We start from the raw sequence: 19,016 nt of genomic DNA, 5'->3' as shown, positions 1-19,016 counted from the left end.
ACTATTTTATTTTATTTTAATGTAAAAAATTTTTAATTTTTTTAGGTTTGTTTATTTGGAGAGAGAGAAGGGTAGGGGCAGAGAGACGGAGGAGAGAGAATCCCCCGTGGCAGGCTCCACACCATTAGCAGAGAACCTAATGTGGGGCTTGAACCCGCGAACCACAAGACCATGACTTGAGTTGAAATCAAGTTTGGATGCTTCATTGGGCCACCCAGGTGTCCCTAAAAAATTTTTTTTTTAATGTTTATTTATTTTTGAGCGAGAGAGAGGGTACACGTGAGCAAGGGAGGGGTGGGAAGGGCGAGGGGAGGGAGATTGGGAGGGTCTCAAACAGGCTCCATACTCCACGCGTAGCCCGATGCAGGGCTCCATCCCACCACCCTGGGATCGTGACCTGAGCTGAAACTAAGAGTCGGACACTCAACCAACTGAGCCACCCGGGCGCCCTGCTTCTTGAGTTTCTGACCAAAAGCTCAATGCTTTTTAAATATAATCTAGATTTAAAACCCTTTTCTGATAGGAATTGAATCTCCCGCTTAATGTATAATTCCATCCTCAAATACAACTCTCCTGATGACGGCGACAGGGAGGAAGCCAGTGAGAATCAGAGGAACCATTTTCAACAAGTTCATTTTATTGTTTTAAAGAATTCCCACCGTAATCTGGGCAGATGAGCAGAGCGGTCCTCAGTACACGCCTTCAGTCCGTGGGTCAGGCTGGCCTGGAATCGGCCCAGAAGGTGCTATGGGTCAGTGCGGATTTGGGGAGTTCCTGTGCGTTAGTCCGGATTCTGTGGTTGCATGCAACAGAATCCATCCCTGGCCAACCCAGAGGACAGAGGGAACATGCTGGAGGCTGTGGGAAGCTTGCTGACCGGCAGGAACGGGTCGGGAAGAAGACTTGGCCCAGGGCAGCCGTGGGGTTTTGGCAGCTGGAGCTGACAGTCTGCCGAGCGTCACTGACTGAGTGAATCTGCTCCCACCTCGCCCTCAGTGCTGGGGCACTTGGTCCAAGATTCCTGTTGCGGGGAAAGGTGTCTGAGTGGTGTAAGTGAGGCCCTTGGCCTTTTTCTCGGGCAAGGGAAGGGCGGACACATTCCTTGTTAGACCACCAAGACTATAACCAGTGAGGAGGGGTAGCTCCCCCTCAACAAACTCGGAGGCTCTTACCAGAGGAAGGCGGTACGGGCCCTGGGCAGGCGAAAGGAAGTCCCCCATCCGTTAGAAGTAGGTCTCCGGAGAAATGTAAATATTTCTGTAAAGATCTCCTCCTTGTTCTCTTTTCAAAGACTAAATTTCAACCCAGAGCACACAGTCTGAGTTATCAGGGTCTGAATTATTTGACTACAGAAACGATAGTCATGGTGATGTCAAGTTTCTGTTTGTTCGTTTGTGTGTTTGTTTTCATTGCTATTCTTAAAATAACCAGAATGAAAAATTTCCCGGCTGGAAAGATAGACAATGTCATCCCAACCTCCCTTCGCTTGAGATATAATTGCTGGGGTACCTGGCTGGCTCAGTGAGTAGAGCACACAACTCTTAATCTCAGGGCCATGAGTTTAAGCTCCGTGCTGGGCATGGGGCCTACTTAAAAAATAAAAATGAATAGAGACTTAACTGGTTACTTCCAGTATAAAGCCAGGGTCAAATCAGTGAGCCCTCAGGAAGAGCCTGCTCCGCGCTAAGCACTCAGGGATGCGCAGAGGAGCGCAGGTCCGCCTTCTTCCGCGGGGTCACGACAGGAGGGCCAGATGCACGTGCGATTCACTCTGGCACAAGACGGATCTCATCTGCTGTCATCTCTTGTCACATCAGAATGGAAAACAAGACTTGTGTTAAAATTTCGGTCCAGTGTAGCTCTCTCTGGTTTACTTTCTACCTACTCAAAAGAAATACTGAATTCTTTTCAACTGTTCGTTTAAAGGGAAAACTCCTAGTTTTTAACTCTCAGGAGCATTTTGAGATTCTTTGTGGGCTGTGATGGTTGAATGATATCTAAAATCAAAAGACAAAAAATAGGTAAATATCTAGCTCTTGGATTTTGTTTTCTTATGGTTAATCTAGTGACACAAATGAAAATGAGGTCATATTAACAGGGGCTTAATGAGATCATATATTATAAAAGACGGAGGGGTGCCTGGGTGGCTCAGTCCACTAAGTGTCTGACTCTTGGTATCGGCTCAGGTCATGATCTCAGAGTCATGAGATCGAGTCCTGGGTTGGGCTCTGCACTGAGCATGGACCCCCCCTTAAGATTCTGTCTCTCTCTCTCTCTCTCTCTCTCTCTCTCTGTCTCCCTTTGTTCCTATCCCTGCTCATGCGTGCATGCTCTCTAAAATAAAAATTTTTGAAAAAATGTATATATAGGAGATGGCGTTCCTGACATGAGAGGCACTGTATCAATTCCAGACATTTTAGTGTGTAAGAAATTAAGAACTTACTTTAGCAGGTGCAAAGAGTGATGTTTTCGTAATCATTGTTTCATGATCGTCGTCGTATTTTAACCACGAATGGTTCACTAGCTTCCTTCTCACCTCTTCTTAATAATCTCTGAAATAATTCCAAATGGAACATTCCGCCCAGCGCTCAATGTTCCAGTTCTAATTTTCAGCGTGGAAGTAGCCTCTTTGCAGATATCAACGTATTCAAAGTCTCCAGGTTATTTTGCGCGTCAAGTCTCTGGATTTTGACGCGTGGCGTTCACTAGTGATGTAAGGCCAGCGCGGTGCTTGGGTATGAGGGTTTTTCCAAAACTCAAACTTAAAATTACCACACGAATATGGCTCAATGCCTTCTTTGGCCTCTGAGGTTACATTCTAAACCCAAACATCACATCGCTGTTGTCATTTGCCATTGCCGGCCGGCTCAAATCAGGCGAGCGGCTTGTTTTTTCCATCCAGTGTCCATCCGGTTTTGAGAGTGACTAGTGATCACTGAAAGTCAGGGCAGCACTCAGTTGTGACGCACTGGATCCCCTGCAGGAGTTGACGTTCTCATACACGAGTCCCTGCAGCCGCTAAGGGGGTCTCTGTCTGTCAGCTCCTGCATTGGCACAGGATGGCCAAGGTTCTGGTCCCAGAGCCGTCCTGTGACTCAAGGAAGGACACTCGACCGTTGTGAGTTTGGCTTTCCCAGCGGAGCGGGCAGGGCGGTTGCGGAGGCCCTGCGGGTACAGAAGGAGCCCCGAGGGGCTCGGAGGAGGAGGGCGACACACGTGGATGGGGTGATGCTTGGGTGACAGAGGAGTGGCATGCCATGAGTTCAGGTAAGAGACGGTGAGGACAGGAGAAGAGCGGTGGTCAGAACGGAGGGACCGGAGCAGCTCCCAGAAGTGTCTGGAGGGCAGCGAGGGCAGAGGCTTGGGGACACCGCCCTGATTCCTGGCCGGGCCGACTGGGTTGCTGATGTCATTGACGAGAAGTACTGTGTTCCACTCAGCCTCCTATAATTTGGCATAGATTCCTTTAAGAGAGCAAAAAGTCAGGTGCTTCCCTCCAGAGTTCTTGAAATTGAGTTTATTTTCATCATTGACGTTGCCGCCTCCCCTCAGCTGACCGCCTCTGACTTAAGTCGTGTTATGTAAGCTCTGACTTGATGGAAGCCACAAACCATAAAAAGCATCAATAGGGAAACATCACCAGAGTTCTAGAAGCTGTTCTGTCTTTTCCTGGCGTCTTTTCTTACATTTCTAATATTAAAATATTCAAACCCTGAGGCTTTGGAACCAAACATTTCAGTGCTGAGTCACCAGTGGTCTACGTGATGCGTGTTTTTGCCCAAAGGGTAAATGAGGTCTCCCCGAAGGGTTCCTCAGAACGCTGTTGTTGTCAACAGCATCAGAGAGCAAGAGCCCCACCTCCCCGGGAGCCCCGGAGCATTCAGTAATTGCTGTCGTCGTCCCCTCTTTCTGCTTAGTATCTGTGTGGGGATGGGACACGAGGGCGAGGAAGGGAATCCTGTAGGTGACAGCCTGTTCTTTAACCAAACAAACTGGGCCCCCTCGCATCCTTCCGGCACGTGTCAATAGATGTTCTGTGCAGGGAAGCGCCTCTGTGCTCACGTAGCCCGGAACAAACAAAAGCGAGCAGGTCTCTTTGCTTCTGGACTTCTCGGAACCTTTGCTCTACACCGTGACTGCCTCAGAGAGCAGAGCAGATGGCGTGTTTCACACTTACGTGACCACACAGCACTGTTTTCCGCAGAGTATCCCTGCACGGAGCCCGCTTTGCTGAACACCGAAGGGAATCCATCTGCCTGTCTTTTGCCAGAGGGCACGAAAGACCTGCTGGCTTTAGCGGCGGGCCCCGGGGAGCAGTGGGCACCTTTTCTGCCCAGGACATTTCCTTTGCACTGATGTGTTTGGGAGTTAGGGAGCCACTGTAGGAAATGCTTCGGTGACTTGGGGTTTCTCCGTGGCTTCCTTGTCTTCCTGCTTTGCATTGCCAGCGCCTGATCAAGGAGAAGGACGGAGAGCTCTAGACCTGGTCGAGAGCTTCAGATTTTATTTGATTTTGTTGTTTCTAAGAAATAGATTTGGACCAGGGACAGCATGCAAGTTGCTGGTCTGTAATCATCACAGGTCTGCCAGTTCTTAAGTTCACAGACTGATTTGTTTTTCCTCGTTGAGATATAATTCACATACCATGGAATTCACCCTGAATTTAATTTTTTTCGTGTTTATTTTTGAGACAGAGCGTGAGCGGGGCAGGGGCAGAGAGAGAGAGAGAGAGGGAGACACAGAACCAAGCAGGCTCCAGGCCCTGAGCTGTCAGCACAGAGCCCGATGTGGGGCTCGAACTCACACACCATGAGATCATGACCTGAGCCGAAGTCGGACGCTTAACCGACAGAGCCACCCAGGCGCCCCTCCCTCCTTTTTTCATTGTTTCACCCTTCAAGTGCACAATCCCGTGGTTGTTGGTCTATCCACAGAATTATACAACCGTGCGTCAGTGTTAGAACATTTTCATCACCCCAAAGAGATCCCACAGCTCGTAGCAGCTGCCTCCAATCCTACAGTTTCCCCCAGCCCTGGGCAGCCACTAGTCTACTCGCTTCATAGATTTGCCGATTCCGGACATTTTGTATAAATGGAATCGTGCGGTCTTTGTCCTTTTGTGACTGGTTTCTTTTCACTTAGTGTAATGTTTTCAAGCTCATCCATGCTGTAGGCTGTGTCCGTTCGCTATTCCTTTTTCATTTCAGGATAATGTTATGCATTGTACTCATCCGTTCATCGGTTGATGGACATGTCGGTTCCACTTTCTAGCTGCTATGAATGATGCCGCTGTGCGCATAAGTACAGATTTCTGCGTGGACGTATGTTTTCATTTCCTCATATATGTATCCAGGAGTAGAATTACTGGGTCATATGGCAGCTCTGTGTTTCGCTAGTCGAGGAAGTGTCAGACTTTCCCGCAACAGCTGCACTGTTTTACGTTCCGACCAGCAGCGTATGAGGGCTCCGATTGCCCCACGGCTTTGCCAGCACGTGTTATTGTCCATCTTTTTGAGTATGATCATCCTAGTGGGTAGGAGTGGTGTCTCACTGTGGTTTTGATTTGCATCTGCCCAGTGGCTGATGGCGCTGAGCATCTTTGCATGTGTTTGTTGGCCATTTGTGTACCCTCTTTTTTAATGGTTTTTGTTTTTTTTTTTTTTTGAGAGAGAGAGAGAGAGTGTGTGTGCATGCACGCACGCACGCGGGCACGCAAGTTGGGGAGGGGCAGAGAGAGAGAGAGAGAATCCCAAGCAGGCTCCGCGCTCAGCATGGAGCCCGATGCGGGGCTGGAACCCATGACCCTGGGATCAAGACCTGAGCCAAAATCAAGAGTCAGATGTTCAACCAGCCGAGCCACCCTGGTGCCCCCATTTGTGTATCTTCTTTGGAGAAATGTCTATTCAGATCCTCTGCCCGTTTTTTAATTGAGTTGTCTTTCTGTCGTTGAATTTTAACAGTTCTTTACATGTTTTAGGTACAAGTCTCTTATCAGATATATGATTTACAAAGATGCTCTCCAGTTCTGGGGGTTGTCTTTTCACTTCCTATCTTCCATGTAGGTCTTTAGTCCGTTTTTGAGCTAATTTGTATATGTGGCAAAAGTAAGGATCCACCTTCATTCTTTTGCATGTGGTCACGTTTTTTTAATATATGTATTTTTAACATGTATTCATTTTTTTATTATTTAAAAAAAATTTTTTTTTTCAACATTTTTTATTTATTTTTGGGACAGAGAGAGACAGAGCATGAACGGGGGAGGGGCAGAGAGAGAGGGAGACACAGAATCGGAAACAGGCTCCAGGCTCCGAGCCATCAGCCCAGAGCCTGACGCGGGGCTCGAACTCACGGACCGCGAGATCGTGACCTGGTTGAAGTCGGACGCTTAACCGACTGCGCCACCCAGGCGCCCCTAACATGTATTCATTTTTGAGAGACAGAGAGCAAGCAGGGGAGGGACAGAGAGAGAGGGAGGAGACAGAGAATCTGAAGCAGGCTCCAGGCTCTGAGCTGTCAGCACAGAGCCCGACGCGGGGCTCGAACTCACCAACTGTGAGATCATGACCTGAGCCAAAATCAAGAGTCGGATGCTTAACCGGCTAAGGCACCCCGGTGCCCCTCCATCTTTCTTTTTAAAGATTAATTAGTGTTTTGTAAGATCCAATTAATATATGTATATCACATGAAAGTCAAAGTCAAAGAGTATTAGCAACAGCAGGAGCTTCCTTCCCCAGCCCCGTGGAATCCTTTTAGGTGTGTTACTTAAGCTAGGAGTTTGGTGGCTATGACAGAGTCCTGACAACACGGTGACTTAAAAAGACATAAGCTTGTTTCTTGCCCACATGAATCTCAGAGCGAGTATAACAAGTCTGCTTTATGAGTCAGTCACGGCCAAGGCTCTTTCGGCCGTCCCACTGTGCCCTTCAAGGGTCTTGGCCTTCCCTGTGTGCTCTGAGCTGTTCAGCACATCGTCTGCATTGCGTTAAGTAACCAGCGGAGAATGAAGGGCGTGCTCCTTCCCTCTGAGAGCATGACCTAGAAGTCGCTTCTGCAGGTACCCCGTGGCCACACTGGCGGAAGGGAGGCGGAGCAGTGCTGTCGTGAGCTGTGCAGCCGAGCGTCCAGCTAAGTGTTTTGTTGCTGAGTCGGAAGGAGAGGCAGGTCCGGGGTCAGCCTGTGCCCCATGTGTTTCTCTGGTACAGCCCTCCCTGTGTCTGGGTAATGGGCCTCCCCTGCTTCCCCTCAGCTCACCAGTTCTCGACATTACCTCGCGACTTTTACTGTCCCACCTCGTCTCCCGTCCTCCTCATCACGTTTTCTCGTGACCGCAGACTTCACGTGTGTGCACGTCTTCTTTGAGGAGGGGCAGTACGGAATCGGAAACCCGGGTCTCCCCTTTGGGAAATGGCAGCACTTAGGCGGCTCGGGCAGCAGGTGCCTCCCAGCTGTGGTACCGTGGGTGCTGCTGAACCTCTGCCCTGGAGACCCGTTTGGGTTGCGTGTCACTCTGTCCCCACCCTAGCCCACCCTTTGCTTCCTCACCCCCCCCCCCCCCACCTCCTGCCGCCAAGGTGAAAGGTGAGAAGAGCCGGTTTAGGTGCCTACAGAGCCTACCTTTCCCTCTTTGAAATGAATAAATCTAGGGGCACCCGGGCGGCTCAGTCAGTGAAGCGTCCAGCTCTTCATTTCGGCTCAGCTCATGACCTCACGGTTTGTGAGTTCGAGCCCTGCATCGGGCTCTCTGCTGTCAGCACAGAGCCCACTTCAGATCCTCTGTCCCACCCCCTTCCCCCCCCCCCGCCCCTCCCCAGCTCGCACCCATACACGCACTCTCCCTCCCTAAGATACAATAGACATCAAAAAATAAATCAATAAATCTTACTTCCTGGGCATATTCTAACTTTGGGGTTTGTAAACCATATTTCAGATAAATTATAGAAAGTCTTAAAACACGGCAAATACAGGTAGTAAGAGGTCACAAATTACAACTGCGGTCAGTTGCTCATGTTGCAGTGAGCGCAAATGAGCTCGCTAATTGCTTACCACTCCTCATCCCTTCTTCCTTTGGGACTGCGTTTGCGTCTTCATGCTTCCGTTCCTGCACGTCGTCAGTGAAGATTCATCTATTAATGGCTTGTCTCCCTGCTGTGGTAGTTGTAACAAGCTTCATTTAAGATGGCACACTGTTTGGGTAATTCCAAATTAAGTGTTTTGTTACGACCACATAAATATCATTCACAGCTGAGCCAAGGACACTATGGTTACTTTTTCCTTTTGGTAATAACTTTCTGTTTTGCCTGAAGTTAATGATGTCTTCTTGTTTTTTTTTTCATCTGCTTTGTGTTCTTTGAATTTCTAAGTCTTCTCACACCCTCCTAGAGGCTCTTTGAAACTCCTCTCAATACAAGTTTTCTACACATTCCAACCTGTCAGATCAAATGTATTGATCCCTCTTTTCCCCCCGGAAGATGCTTCGTGGGCCCTCTATCCTGCTCAGGCCTGACCTGGTCACTCTCTAGGCCTCTGCTGCCCATCTGCTGCCTAGGGCTTCCCTCTCTCTTTGTTCTGAGAGTGTCCTGACCCTCTTTCCTTTGTTGGATCCTCCGTTTCCTAGATCCCGTTTCTGTCTCTTTCTTAATTTACCCCTTCGTTTTGCTGGAACACATCCTCTGCTGTCTCCTGAGAAAGGGTAAGTGGGAAGAACTGTTCTGTCCTTGTATGTCTGCATCTCTCCTGCTCTCTGCTTAGTTATTCTCTACTCTCTTATCCACTTCCGTTTTCGGGTGTGAGGATTTGGAATTCCAGACATCTCCTAGTCATCGTAGATTTTTGTGTTGCTTGTTCTTCTGTATATTTGAGGTATTTTTTTTTTAATGTTTATTTTTGAGAGAGAGAGAGAGCACATGAGCAGTGGAGGAGCAGAGAGAGAGAGAAAGAGGGGCTCAAACCCACAAAAATGCAAGATCATGACCTGAGCCAAAAATCAAGAATTCGCCACTTAACCGACTGAGCCACCCAGGGGCCCCCTGAGGTACTTTTCAAAAGGAAAAAGGGGTGGCGGGAACGTCTTTTACCATCTGGAAAGTAAACACACCATTTCACTTCTTTGGTTGTGAGCACAGATGAACATTTTTGTGTGTTTGCTTCACCTTTTGACTTTCTACTGGTGCGAATTATCCATTGATAACTTCGGAGAACAGATTTCTTTAAACCATTAGCACAAGACACGGAAGTCCCAGTGCTTATTTTTCTCACTTACCTCCTCTGAGACTCAGATGGTGTGCGTACCCCAGCTGTCACTTGCTCTCGTTTTCAGACTGCCTCACGCCCGTGACGGCCGTGAACATGCTCACCCAGCGGGAGGCCCCTGTCGTTATCTTGGCCAAAGCTGACTTTGAGGGCTCTCTGGATTCCAAAATAGGTGAGTAGCTATTAAAATACAATCGGGAGAATATACTTAGCAGGCTTCCGATCAAAACCCCCCAGCCTGTCGCGGTCAACTACAATTGCTCCCTGCTGACTCCATGGTCTGTTTTGCCTCTGGAAAAAAATGATATGCCCGTCATTTAAACATCCCTTATTTAATAACTACATTTTGAAAATATACCCAGTAGTCCACACCTTGCTAGTTGCTATTGAGAATAATAAAAAGTATCTGGCCGGTAGAGCTAGTTGGTGAGACGCATACGTATGGTGTGGGGAATAGTACAACTCCGATGAAATCTGACTTCGGAGCTCCTAGAACCAGCAGCAACTGTGGAGATGGGGGTTCTGAGCACGCGTGATGGATTGCGCTGGGTTTTGGCAGAGGTCTGTGGGGGAGGTGAACTTGAGCCCTCCAGGGAAGGGACCGTGACACAGCAGTAGGGTTGGAGGTGCATTTAGAACCGTGCGTTGGATGTCCCCTGCGGCCTCGCTCATCCCTCGCTCATCCTCAGGTGTCGTCACCTAGCGGGGCTCTGGGGTGAACCAGAGGCTGAAAACTAATGACAGTGCGTGCAAAATCCGCCCTTTGGATGGGCCCGAGCGCCCCTCTTCTCCAGGATTCCGGCTGCAGATCCCAGCCACTCTCAAAGTGCCAAGAATCTGCAGAGAAAGTTCCTTCCACTCTCAGTTTCCTGGCACCCAGAAGAAACAGCATTTCTTATCAACATCGCGTTTTCCCTCCCAATTCCCAGATCGGTTTTTGGCAAAGTGATTTGAAGAACCAGCCAAACAGAAAATGGATATTAAGGCATTCGGGCCATTCCCTTCTGACCGTTGGAACCTGGAAAGTGTGTTGCTTGAGGGAAATAATTCCGTCTATTTACTCTTACATATTTTATAATTAGTAAGATTCATTAGTACAATCAGCCAAGATAAACAATAAAAGGACCTCTTGCTGATGTGGCTTTTTGCTTTTACAGGGGATGAGGGGAGGGGTGTATTTTGAGTCAAATTACTGGCACAGTATTGAAAATTTTGAAAGAAAAAAAAGTCTGATTTTTTTTTTTTTTTTTAGGATGTGCCTGGAAATAATTTTTCCTGTTGTCTTGAATTCCCACAGTTACATTATTAACATTTTCTAAGTTACTGCTTCTTGCCTTCCAAGAAGAGCAATAGAAATAAAAAAGAGATAAAGTGGTGTTTTTGCCATTTCACCTGCACTTTACAAGTAGTTCATGTCCGGGGCACCTGGGTGGCTCAGTCGGTTAAGCGCCCGGCTTTGGCTCAGGTCATGATCTCACAGCTCATGAGTTCAAGCCCCGTGTCGGGCTCTGTGCTGACAGCCCAGAGCCTGGAGCCTGTTTCGGATTCTGTGTCTCCCTCTCTCTCTGCCTCTCCCCTGTTCTCAGTCTGTCTCTCTCTCTCTCTCAAAAATAAAGATTAAAAATAAAATAGTTCACATCCTGCTGAGCCCCACATAACCCACACTGTGGTCCAGAGCATTCTTTATGTGGTCAAATGAATTTTTTGGCCACAGTGTCTCCTTTCGAACGTTTCTCCTCATTACCCCAAACCATACGCTTTGGGAGGGTAACAAATGGACACTTTCCAGTAATATTTATTGCTTGCCATTTGTCCTCACCCTTCCTTCAAGTCCACTCTGAACATTTGTCTGCCTCGTTAGGTGCTTTTTGTCAGTAATCTCAGCCGGAACACCACAGAACTTTCCATCACACCACGGAGCGTTCCGTCTCGCCAGGGAGCTTTAGGACATGTCTCCCAAACATTAAATCACCCTCGTAGGGTGGTGTTCCAAGGAGGTCGCCCGTGGAAATGTGACCGAAAGCACTGTACGTGTTGCCCTTAGTTTTCTCTCCCAGTGGCCACGTGACGCGTCGTGTCTGCAGGGACGTTAGCAGGTGTCACGGCTGACCCTCCAGCAGGAGCTCTCAACCAGGGGCGATTTGGCCACCAGAAGACGTTTGGCAATTCTGCCGTCATTTTTCTGTCACACTCTGGGAATGCTACTGGCAGAGACCAGGGACGCTCCCCAACATCCTACAGTCCTCGGCACAGCCTCACAGCTAAGTCCAGGAGGCCAGCAGTGCCAGGATTGAGAACCCACCACGGGCAAGCTTGTGTGTATGAATAGCTGAAGCCGACAGTAGGCCTTGGCCCTCTGCATGAGTGATTTACTTATGCTCAACTCCGTCTCCAGGGCATATGTGGGTTGAAGAATGAATTTCTGCTCGGAATGAAGGTACCTTTGCCTTTGGGAACAGAGCCCAGCGTGCAGAAACACAGTTGTCAGCTTTCCACTTCCGGACCGAGTGGATTTTTCCAGGGTGCCCTGCGTCTCGAGAGAATGTCACGGTCCTTGGTCACTGAGGGAATTCAGACAAGAGGCTCCTCCAGATGCTTGTGCTTCCCTGTCTCGGTGACACAAAGCACCCCGAGTCGTGTATTTCAGAATTACAACTCTTTTTGAAGCACAGAATGAAGACTTTAAGAAATAGGGGGGTGGGTTTCTCCAAGACGGTGCTCCTTTTTCCCGAGGAATGCGCCGTGGTTTTGTAACTTCTGTAGCTAAAAGAGGGTCTCCCTCGGGAAGCTAAAGCCGAGGGTGTTAGTGCTGTCGGTATCTCTGTGACTTGAGCATTTGCAAAGAAGGTGTTCTATGCTTCTCCCCTTCTGAATAGGAATTCCCAGCACCAGCCCAGAGGACGCCAGCTTAGCCCAAACCCTGGGCCTCCCCTACTCCGAAGTCATCGAGACTTTGCCGGATGGCACAGAGAGACTCCGCAACTCTGCTGAGGTGGGTTCCCCATGGCGCGGGCCTGACAGCTTCTCAGATCATGACCATGGCCTGGATCTGATGAGCTGTTTTCCTTCAGGTGCAGATTACAACCTGCCATTTCACTCATCCCTACACCTAATGGTCTTGCAGCCTCGTTTCTTAATCTTTGAAAACAAAACAACATTCTTTTTTTCAAGATCTAGAAATTTATCACCTCTAAATCAAGCCTAATCCTAGGTTCGTGGTTATCGTAGTCATTCTATTTTGGGAATCTCCTGCTGGAAAAAAAAAATCTCCCCTTCCGGGAAAACTAATTCCCTGGGAGAGTGACTGAAATTGGCTCTTCTCCCCAGATTATTGACTTGTTTCTACCTCAAGTTGAACTCGCCTATGGAAATGAACACTGAAGTTGAATCGAGTTTATTCATTTGGTCCAGGTTATCTCCTTGCTATTCAAAGTGTGGTCCTCGGACCGGCCGCCCAGGCATCACTTGCTAGATGTGGAGACTCTCAGAGCCCCCTGAGTCTAATAAGATCCCCCATGAGATCTGTGTGCTTATATTGAGGTTTGACTCTTCTGGTTTAGAGCGCCGTTTCTTAAACTTGGCCGCCCTTCGGAAATACCTGGAAAGTGTTTTAAACTACTGATGCTTGAGTCCCACCCCAGAAATTCTGATTTGATGGTTACGGGGTGGGAGGCATGGATCGAACATCAAGCGTGTTCAGAGCTCCCCACGTGATTCTCTTGTGCAGCTGAGTCTGGGAACCGCCGGTGTCACCTAGTGAGTGCCCCCCTGGCCGTGTCTCTGAATCGCCCAGGAGATGCTTCCTGGCCCCAGGCTAGGTGATCCTGATTCAGTTAGACCTGGAATTCGGGGATTTTCAGGCTGGGGAGTCCCTGGCTATGGGATATCTTGTAGATACGTATACAGATAGACATATACAAAGAATAAGAGTGTGGCCAACTTTTTTTCCTTATGCAAGTGACGTTTTCTGACTTCGTGTGTGTGCCTTCACTTCGTAAACGGTATCCCCAGATGTGAGTCATGCTCTCAGATACGGAACCTTAAACCTTCTCTTCGACCATGTTGGGGCAGGCTCCCTGGAGGAGGTGCAGAGCCAAAACCAAGGTGCCCGTAGCGGAGCCCTCGATGTCTCAGCAGGGCAAGAGAGGAGGCACTCGTGGCCAAAATTAGGCTTCTGAAGTGCCCAGAGAGATACTCCCTCCTTAGTGTGGGACTGACGTGAATGAATGCTCCCTGGCTTGTTCGGATAGGTCCAGGTGGTCCATTGAACCCTCTCCAGGCTCTAGACTGAATATCTGGGACAACAAATGCTTTTGGGCAGGGGGAGGGAGAGCAGGTGGTGAGAGGCTCCTGTCATCCGTGAGCCTCTGGGATGTAAAGACAGTGATTCGTGGAGGAGGTAGACTTCCAAGAGAGCTTGTGATCGTTTGCCCCGTCATCGTGTGATGGCGGGGGTGTGGAGCATGGAGCGTGGGCCTTGCCGTGGTCGCGAGCCCTGCGTGTTCCTCAGGAGACCCTGCAGACCCCAAGGACGGGGCTGCTGTTGATAAGCAGCTGCACCCATTTCTGCATATGCCTCACGCTCGTAAGCTCCTTGCGGGCGGGGGGCAGAGCATCGTTATCTTCGTGCCCCCCGTGCCCGGCAGGAGCCTGGCACGTAGTAGGTATGCCGGCCGACCCCGAGGCCCCCGTTGGCATTCCACGCTGGCTCCATTCTTACCATTAGTTTGGTTCTGAGAAGGGCATCAGATGAAAAGAGAAATTCTATTTTCAACCTAGAAGAATTCTTTTCTAATGTTTAATTTTGAGAGAGGGAGAGATAGAACGTGAGTGGGGGGGAAGCAGAGAAAGAGAGAGAGAGAGAGAGAGAGAGAGAGACAGAATCCCAAGCAGGCTCCAGGCTCCGAGCCATCAGCACAGAGCCCGACGCGGGGCTCGAACTCACGGACCGCGAGATCGTGACCTGAGCCGAAGTCGGCCGCTTAACCGACTGCACCACCCGGGCGCCCCTCTCTTTTCTAGTTGTGTTTCACTCTTGCTGTCTCTAAATCGAGAGCATTTAAACGGAGAAGAAGTGGTTCTGGTCCTTCCAGCTGTGGCTCCAATTCGTTCCCCTGCTTTGCCTGAAATTCCTTCGGCTTCAGGATATTGAACCTTTTCTCTTCCAGATTATGTTTCCCCCAACAGGGGACTGGTGATTAGAAATGCATATCATGCAGTTCTTTGTTGGCAGCTCAAAGCATTTGATGTCTGCAGTGTCTCGGGGCTCAGGTGATTGAGGAGAGTCGCAGAACTCGAGCCGGTTTCCCCGTTAGACACAGCGGACACAGGGCGTGGGGCTGACAGTGCTTTTAGGGGGTCCTCAACAAGGTTTTCACTTCTTTTAAAACCAGAGGGAAAAAAGTGAACTTTTAGGATTTCAGCATTTCATCCGTTTTCATTCCACACACTCCTAAAATACAATCTTAAAAATTTTTTTCAAGTTTGTTTATTTTGAGAGACAGAGCACAAGCAGGGGAGGGGCCGAGAGAAAGAGAGACAGACTCCCAAGCAGGCTCCACCCCATCAGTGCAGAGCCCAGCGCGGGGCTTGAACTCACGAACCGTGAGATCGTGACCTGAGCCGAGGTCAAGAGTCAGACGCCTAACCCGATGTGCCACCCAGGTGCCCCATAAAATACAGTCTTTGGTATCATCCTAAGGAGGAAGGGGCCACAAAGATAGAGGCACCTGGGGCTCGTGAAGACACAACATGGCCCTGCACAGACCACACACGAAAGTCGCAGTCTGGTGGCATGGGGGTGGTGACACCTTGTCCCTGGGGAGAGAAGACTAGGATTTCTCTCTTTCCCCTTGCAGTTCACAGGCATGAACCGCCAGGATGCGTTTCTAGCCTTGACCCAGAAAGCCCGGAGGAAGAGAGTCGGTGGAGACGTGACAAGTGACAAACTGAAGGACTGGCTGGTCTCGCGACAGCGGTACTGGGGCACGCCCATCCCCATGGTCCACTGCCCGGCCTGTGGCCCCGTGCCGGTGCCTCTGCAGGATTTGCCCGTGACCTTGCCCCACATCACAGCTTTTACCGGCAAGGGAGGCTCCCCCCTGGCCACGGCTTCGGACTGGGTGAACTGCGCCTGCCCGAGGTAAGGGGTCCCCAGCACCCTGCTGGAGTCTCAGACTCTCTGCTCCCTTGACCTGGCACTTCGACCAGACTGGAAAGAATATGCTAGGTCTTTCGGGACGTTGGACAGAAGGGGCTGGAATCTGAGGCCTGGCCACCGGGATGAGCACCCTCTCCTCTCCTCTCTGAGCCAGAAGCAGCAGCGGGTGTCCAGTCACATCCTTGCCAGAAACACCTGGTCCCATTGATGGAAAGCCGCACGTGTTCAGCATAGCTTTGTAAAAGGCCACTTCCTCCCATTTCATATTCCAGAGAGCTTCTTGGAAGCAGAGAAAATGGTGTCTCCTCTCTGCCTTGGTTTTCCCACCAAGAGGCTTGGTAGCAATGGAGATTTTCTCATAAGTAGCAGCGTGGTAGCTACGAGGGTGTGCATGCTGAGGGGTTTCGCTCTTTAATATACTGAAACACCTGCTCGTTTTGGAAGTAGGATTGTTTCACTGTTCGTTCCCCGGCGTATCTCAGATGTGATTTTTGTGATACCAGACCGGCTGATTAAGCAAATAGGTAACGAGTACCGGCTGTGTATCTTCCTGCTTCCTTCTGTGGAGAAGCCATTTTTTTCTGGGCCTTACAGAGCGCGATGAGGGTGTTAAAATGTAGTCCTCTGCCAGTACAGAGCCGAATTCCGAGGTTGGTAATCAGGGAACCATAGTGCAGTTGCAGGGCCCAAGCTCGGGAGTCGGACAGTAACGGGTCCGAGGCCTGGCCCTGCCTCCTAACTAGCCATGCGGCCTTGGGAAAGTCACTTAACTTCTCTGAGCTTCGGTTTTCTTATCAGAAACTAAACCCCCTCGAAGGGCCGCTCGGGAGACTAGAATTGAGACGTGTAATCCTGCACAGTGACCCTTACCAGTCAGGGAATGGAAGTGTTACCACTGTCCTCCTGGGTCCTCACCCAGCTGGTTTTAAGATAAGGCTTGTGGGCAGGAACATAGGGAGCTCTGGGTCTTTTGGGGGTAGAAACGTGGGCTCCAGGAGAAGCCAGCACACCCTCCGTATTGATAAGCGGTGACAAAAGGGTCTCTCTGCCGGAGACACTGGTGGCCTTCGGCGCACCAGCTGCAGCAGCCCAGGGCCCTTGCGGTGGGGAGAAGGTTTCCTCCCCTGGCTGTGGATTCCTGGAGGTCAGAGTGCAGGTCTTTGGTATTGGTCCAGGCTCCCTGGGCGATTCTAGTGAGCATCTAAGGCTGACAGTCACGGAACCAGCGTGTCCAGTGGTAAGGACCGCAGGTGCCCGAGTCCAACAGGTGTGGAGTCCTTACTCTTGAGCTCCAAGACCTTGGGCAGATTGCTTAACCTGTCTGGACTTCGGTTACTCGGTTACTGCAGAGTGGGGACATGAGTAGTACCTACCTCATAATCCCCAGGGTTCCCGGGATTAAATGAGAGAATGCCTGGGAAGCATTGGGCTCATTGCCTGCCACCCACCCCCGCCCTCGTTAGTACCGTTGGCGCTCCTAATGACAATACCATTGTCACTGTCACCAGCACCTGTCTCTCCCACTTACCAGGTAGCCTGGCCACATCACCAGCTTTTCGTGTCGGTCATAAAATATGTTGGTGTCCTCAAGTCCAACGTGACCACTAAAAAGAAAATCGACCTGGCAAGTTGTAGGCGGACATTCCTCCTTTGATCAGTTGAGCCCTGAATTTTCTTCCTGACTTGTACACCTGCACTAATAGTGTGGGAGAACAAGGAATTCTTGTGTTGTAATTATTTCCCCAAATAGTGTCTACATTCTGGTTGATTGCTTTCCAACTAAAAAGATCTGGCTTTAACTTAGAGATGTGCTGTTGAGGTCGGCAGCTTCTAGTAGCCCTGGGCGGTAGGAAACAGGATTCCCTCGGGCTCTCTCCCCTAAACATCTGCCCCCAGGGCCCACCGCTGTCCCCAGAGGGAGGCCCCTGTGAGTCCCAGAGCCCCGCCAGATCTGGGGCTTCTGTCTCTCTGCTCAGCTTCTATTTAATAAGCAGGCGCTTGGGGGGTGGGGGGTGGTGGTGGTGATGGCTGTCTCCTTCAGTACTATTTGCAAAGGCAGTATGAACTGCTTCACAGATGCAAGCCTTCTTTTATTTTTAAATTAAAAGCAGACTCATGCCCTTGCATGCAAAATGAGCAGAAGATTCATCAGATCCTCTCGAGGTTCCTCACGTCCCTCCTCAAAATCTCCCAAGAACCCCCAAGGACTCCGACTGCCAGAAGGGCAGCTATTTAGAAGGGTGGTTGGTCCTACATCTATGTCTCAAAAGGCAGAGCCTGGAGTCAGAACTGTGTTCTCCAGCAGTCTTTCTCACTGCCACACAGGGCTCCTGTTCGCAGCTGGTGATAAATGGCGCGACCCATCACTGCTGATCCGAGCCTGGAGGAGTCTTCGGGGGTGGGGGCAGGGAGGCTGAGCCCTTCCTAGGCTAGGCCGGACTAAGGGCGCCCTCTCTTGGGTTCCTGCAACTTGTAGGATTTTTGCACCCGGTTTGTGTGGTTCCGTGGGCCCATCACATTGGGCACGTGCTTCGGAACTGGTTCAGCCGTTGGGCCCTTGTGGAACCTTAGTCCTCCCCAGGCATCCCCATCTCGAGGACTGCTTTTTCTTTTCAGCCCTTCACACTCCAAGGATCTCACTTCATTTGCTTTCTTGAATGGTAGGGCTATCTTTACCCTTCTGCATCCCATCCTTCAGCAGGAGGTGTGTTGGAGGGGAGCCTCTGATTTGTGGCGTTTGCCAATTTCTATAGTGTACGTACTTCTGCGAGGGCTAGGTTCGGGCTACTGTCTCGACATGACTTGTCACCGAGTCGGGAAGACGTGTGAACAGTTGATTCTCACAAGCCGGTATGAGAGGTGGCCCCAGCACGCCACTGCCTTTGGACCTCCAAGGTGACCTGTCTTCCCAAGGTCTCGAATTCTGCACCCCTGGCCCTAGTAGAGATAAGGAAAACCCAAGTTTATTCTTTAGCACATCTACATTTGGTTTTCAGCTTCTCTTTATAAGTCGATTTCCTTCCCAAGTATCATAAACTAGGCATTGGCTGAAGGCGATCTTGACACGCCTAAAATAGAAGTTAACGTGCAAAAGAGACCCTCCGGGCTTATCCTCTTAGGTTATTAGATTTTCTACCAGGTAAAATTCAGACAAGTGGAGAATAACGCTTTTACTTGGTGAAGATTTAAATTTTTATTCGTAAATTTCTGCAAAACATCATGTACCGAACAATACAAAAGGAGAGTATCCTCTGAATTACCAATCCATGATGAAGCATTGTTCTTGGGACATTCTAAATTGATATTCAGTTGTCATCGCCTTCCCAAAAGCTGGTGGAAAAACTGCATTAAAATTTAAAAATTTTAGAAGAAACTGATGAACTTCCTTTATTTTTTAGGTGCAGGGGAGCCGCCAAGAGAGAGACAGACACAATGGATACCTTTGTTGATTCTGCTTGGTACTACTTTAGATATACCGACCCGCAGAATGCTCACAGGTAAAGCCTTGCTGAATCCTTTGAGCACGTGTCAGTTTGGGTCCTCCAAGAAGCAGACGCCAAGATAGAGTCATAGGTGCAAGAGATTTACTGAGGGCAGCGCCTGAAAG

At 49.7% G+C, this 19,016-nt stretch overlaps 1 protein-coding gene across 16 annotated transcripts in view; it reads left to right on the top strand.

The window, feature by feature from the left end:
• LARS2 (leucyl-tRNA synthetase 2, mitochondrial) overlaps window positions 1-19,016 on the top strand; it is a 189,493-nt gene that overhangs the window by 121,177 nt on the left and 49,300 nt on the right. For 15 of the 16 annotated variants that reach the window (XR_009260975.1, XR_009260976.1, XM_058727230.1 and 12 more), the window contains 4 exons: window positions 9,317-9,421; window positions 12,126-12,241; window positions 15,108-15,391; window positions 18,808-18,906. Coding sequence is in view for 14 of the 16 variants with exons in the window: in XM_058727230.1 (XP_058583213.1) it covers window positions 9,317-9,421; window positions 12,126-12,241; window positions 15,108-15,391; window positions 18,808-18,906 (604 nt within the window). In the remaining 2 variants the exon portion in view is untranslated. The remainder of the gene's footprint in view (window positions 1-9,316; window positions 9,422-12,125; window positions 12,242-15,107; window positions 15,392-18,807; window positions 18,907-19,016) is intronic. The other variant, XM_058727231.1, reaches the window with a different exon arrangement.

This window comes from Neofelis nebulosa, chromosome 4 (genome assembly GCF_028018385.1).
Source record: "Neofelis nebulosa isolate mNeoNeb1 chromosome 4, mNeoNeb1.pri, whole genome shotgun sequence".
Lineage (NCBI taxonomy): Eukaryota > Metazoa > Chordata > Mammalia > Carnivora > Felidae > Neofelis > Neofelis nebulosa.
Note: the sequence above shows the minus strand (reverse complement) of the source record. Positions and strands in the feature narration are given on the sequence as shown.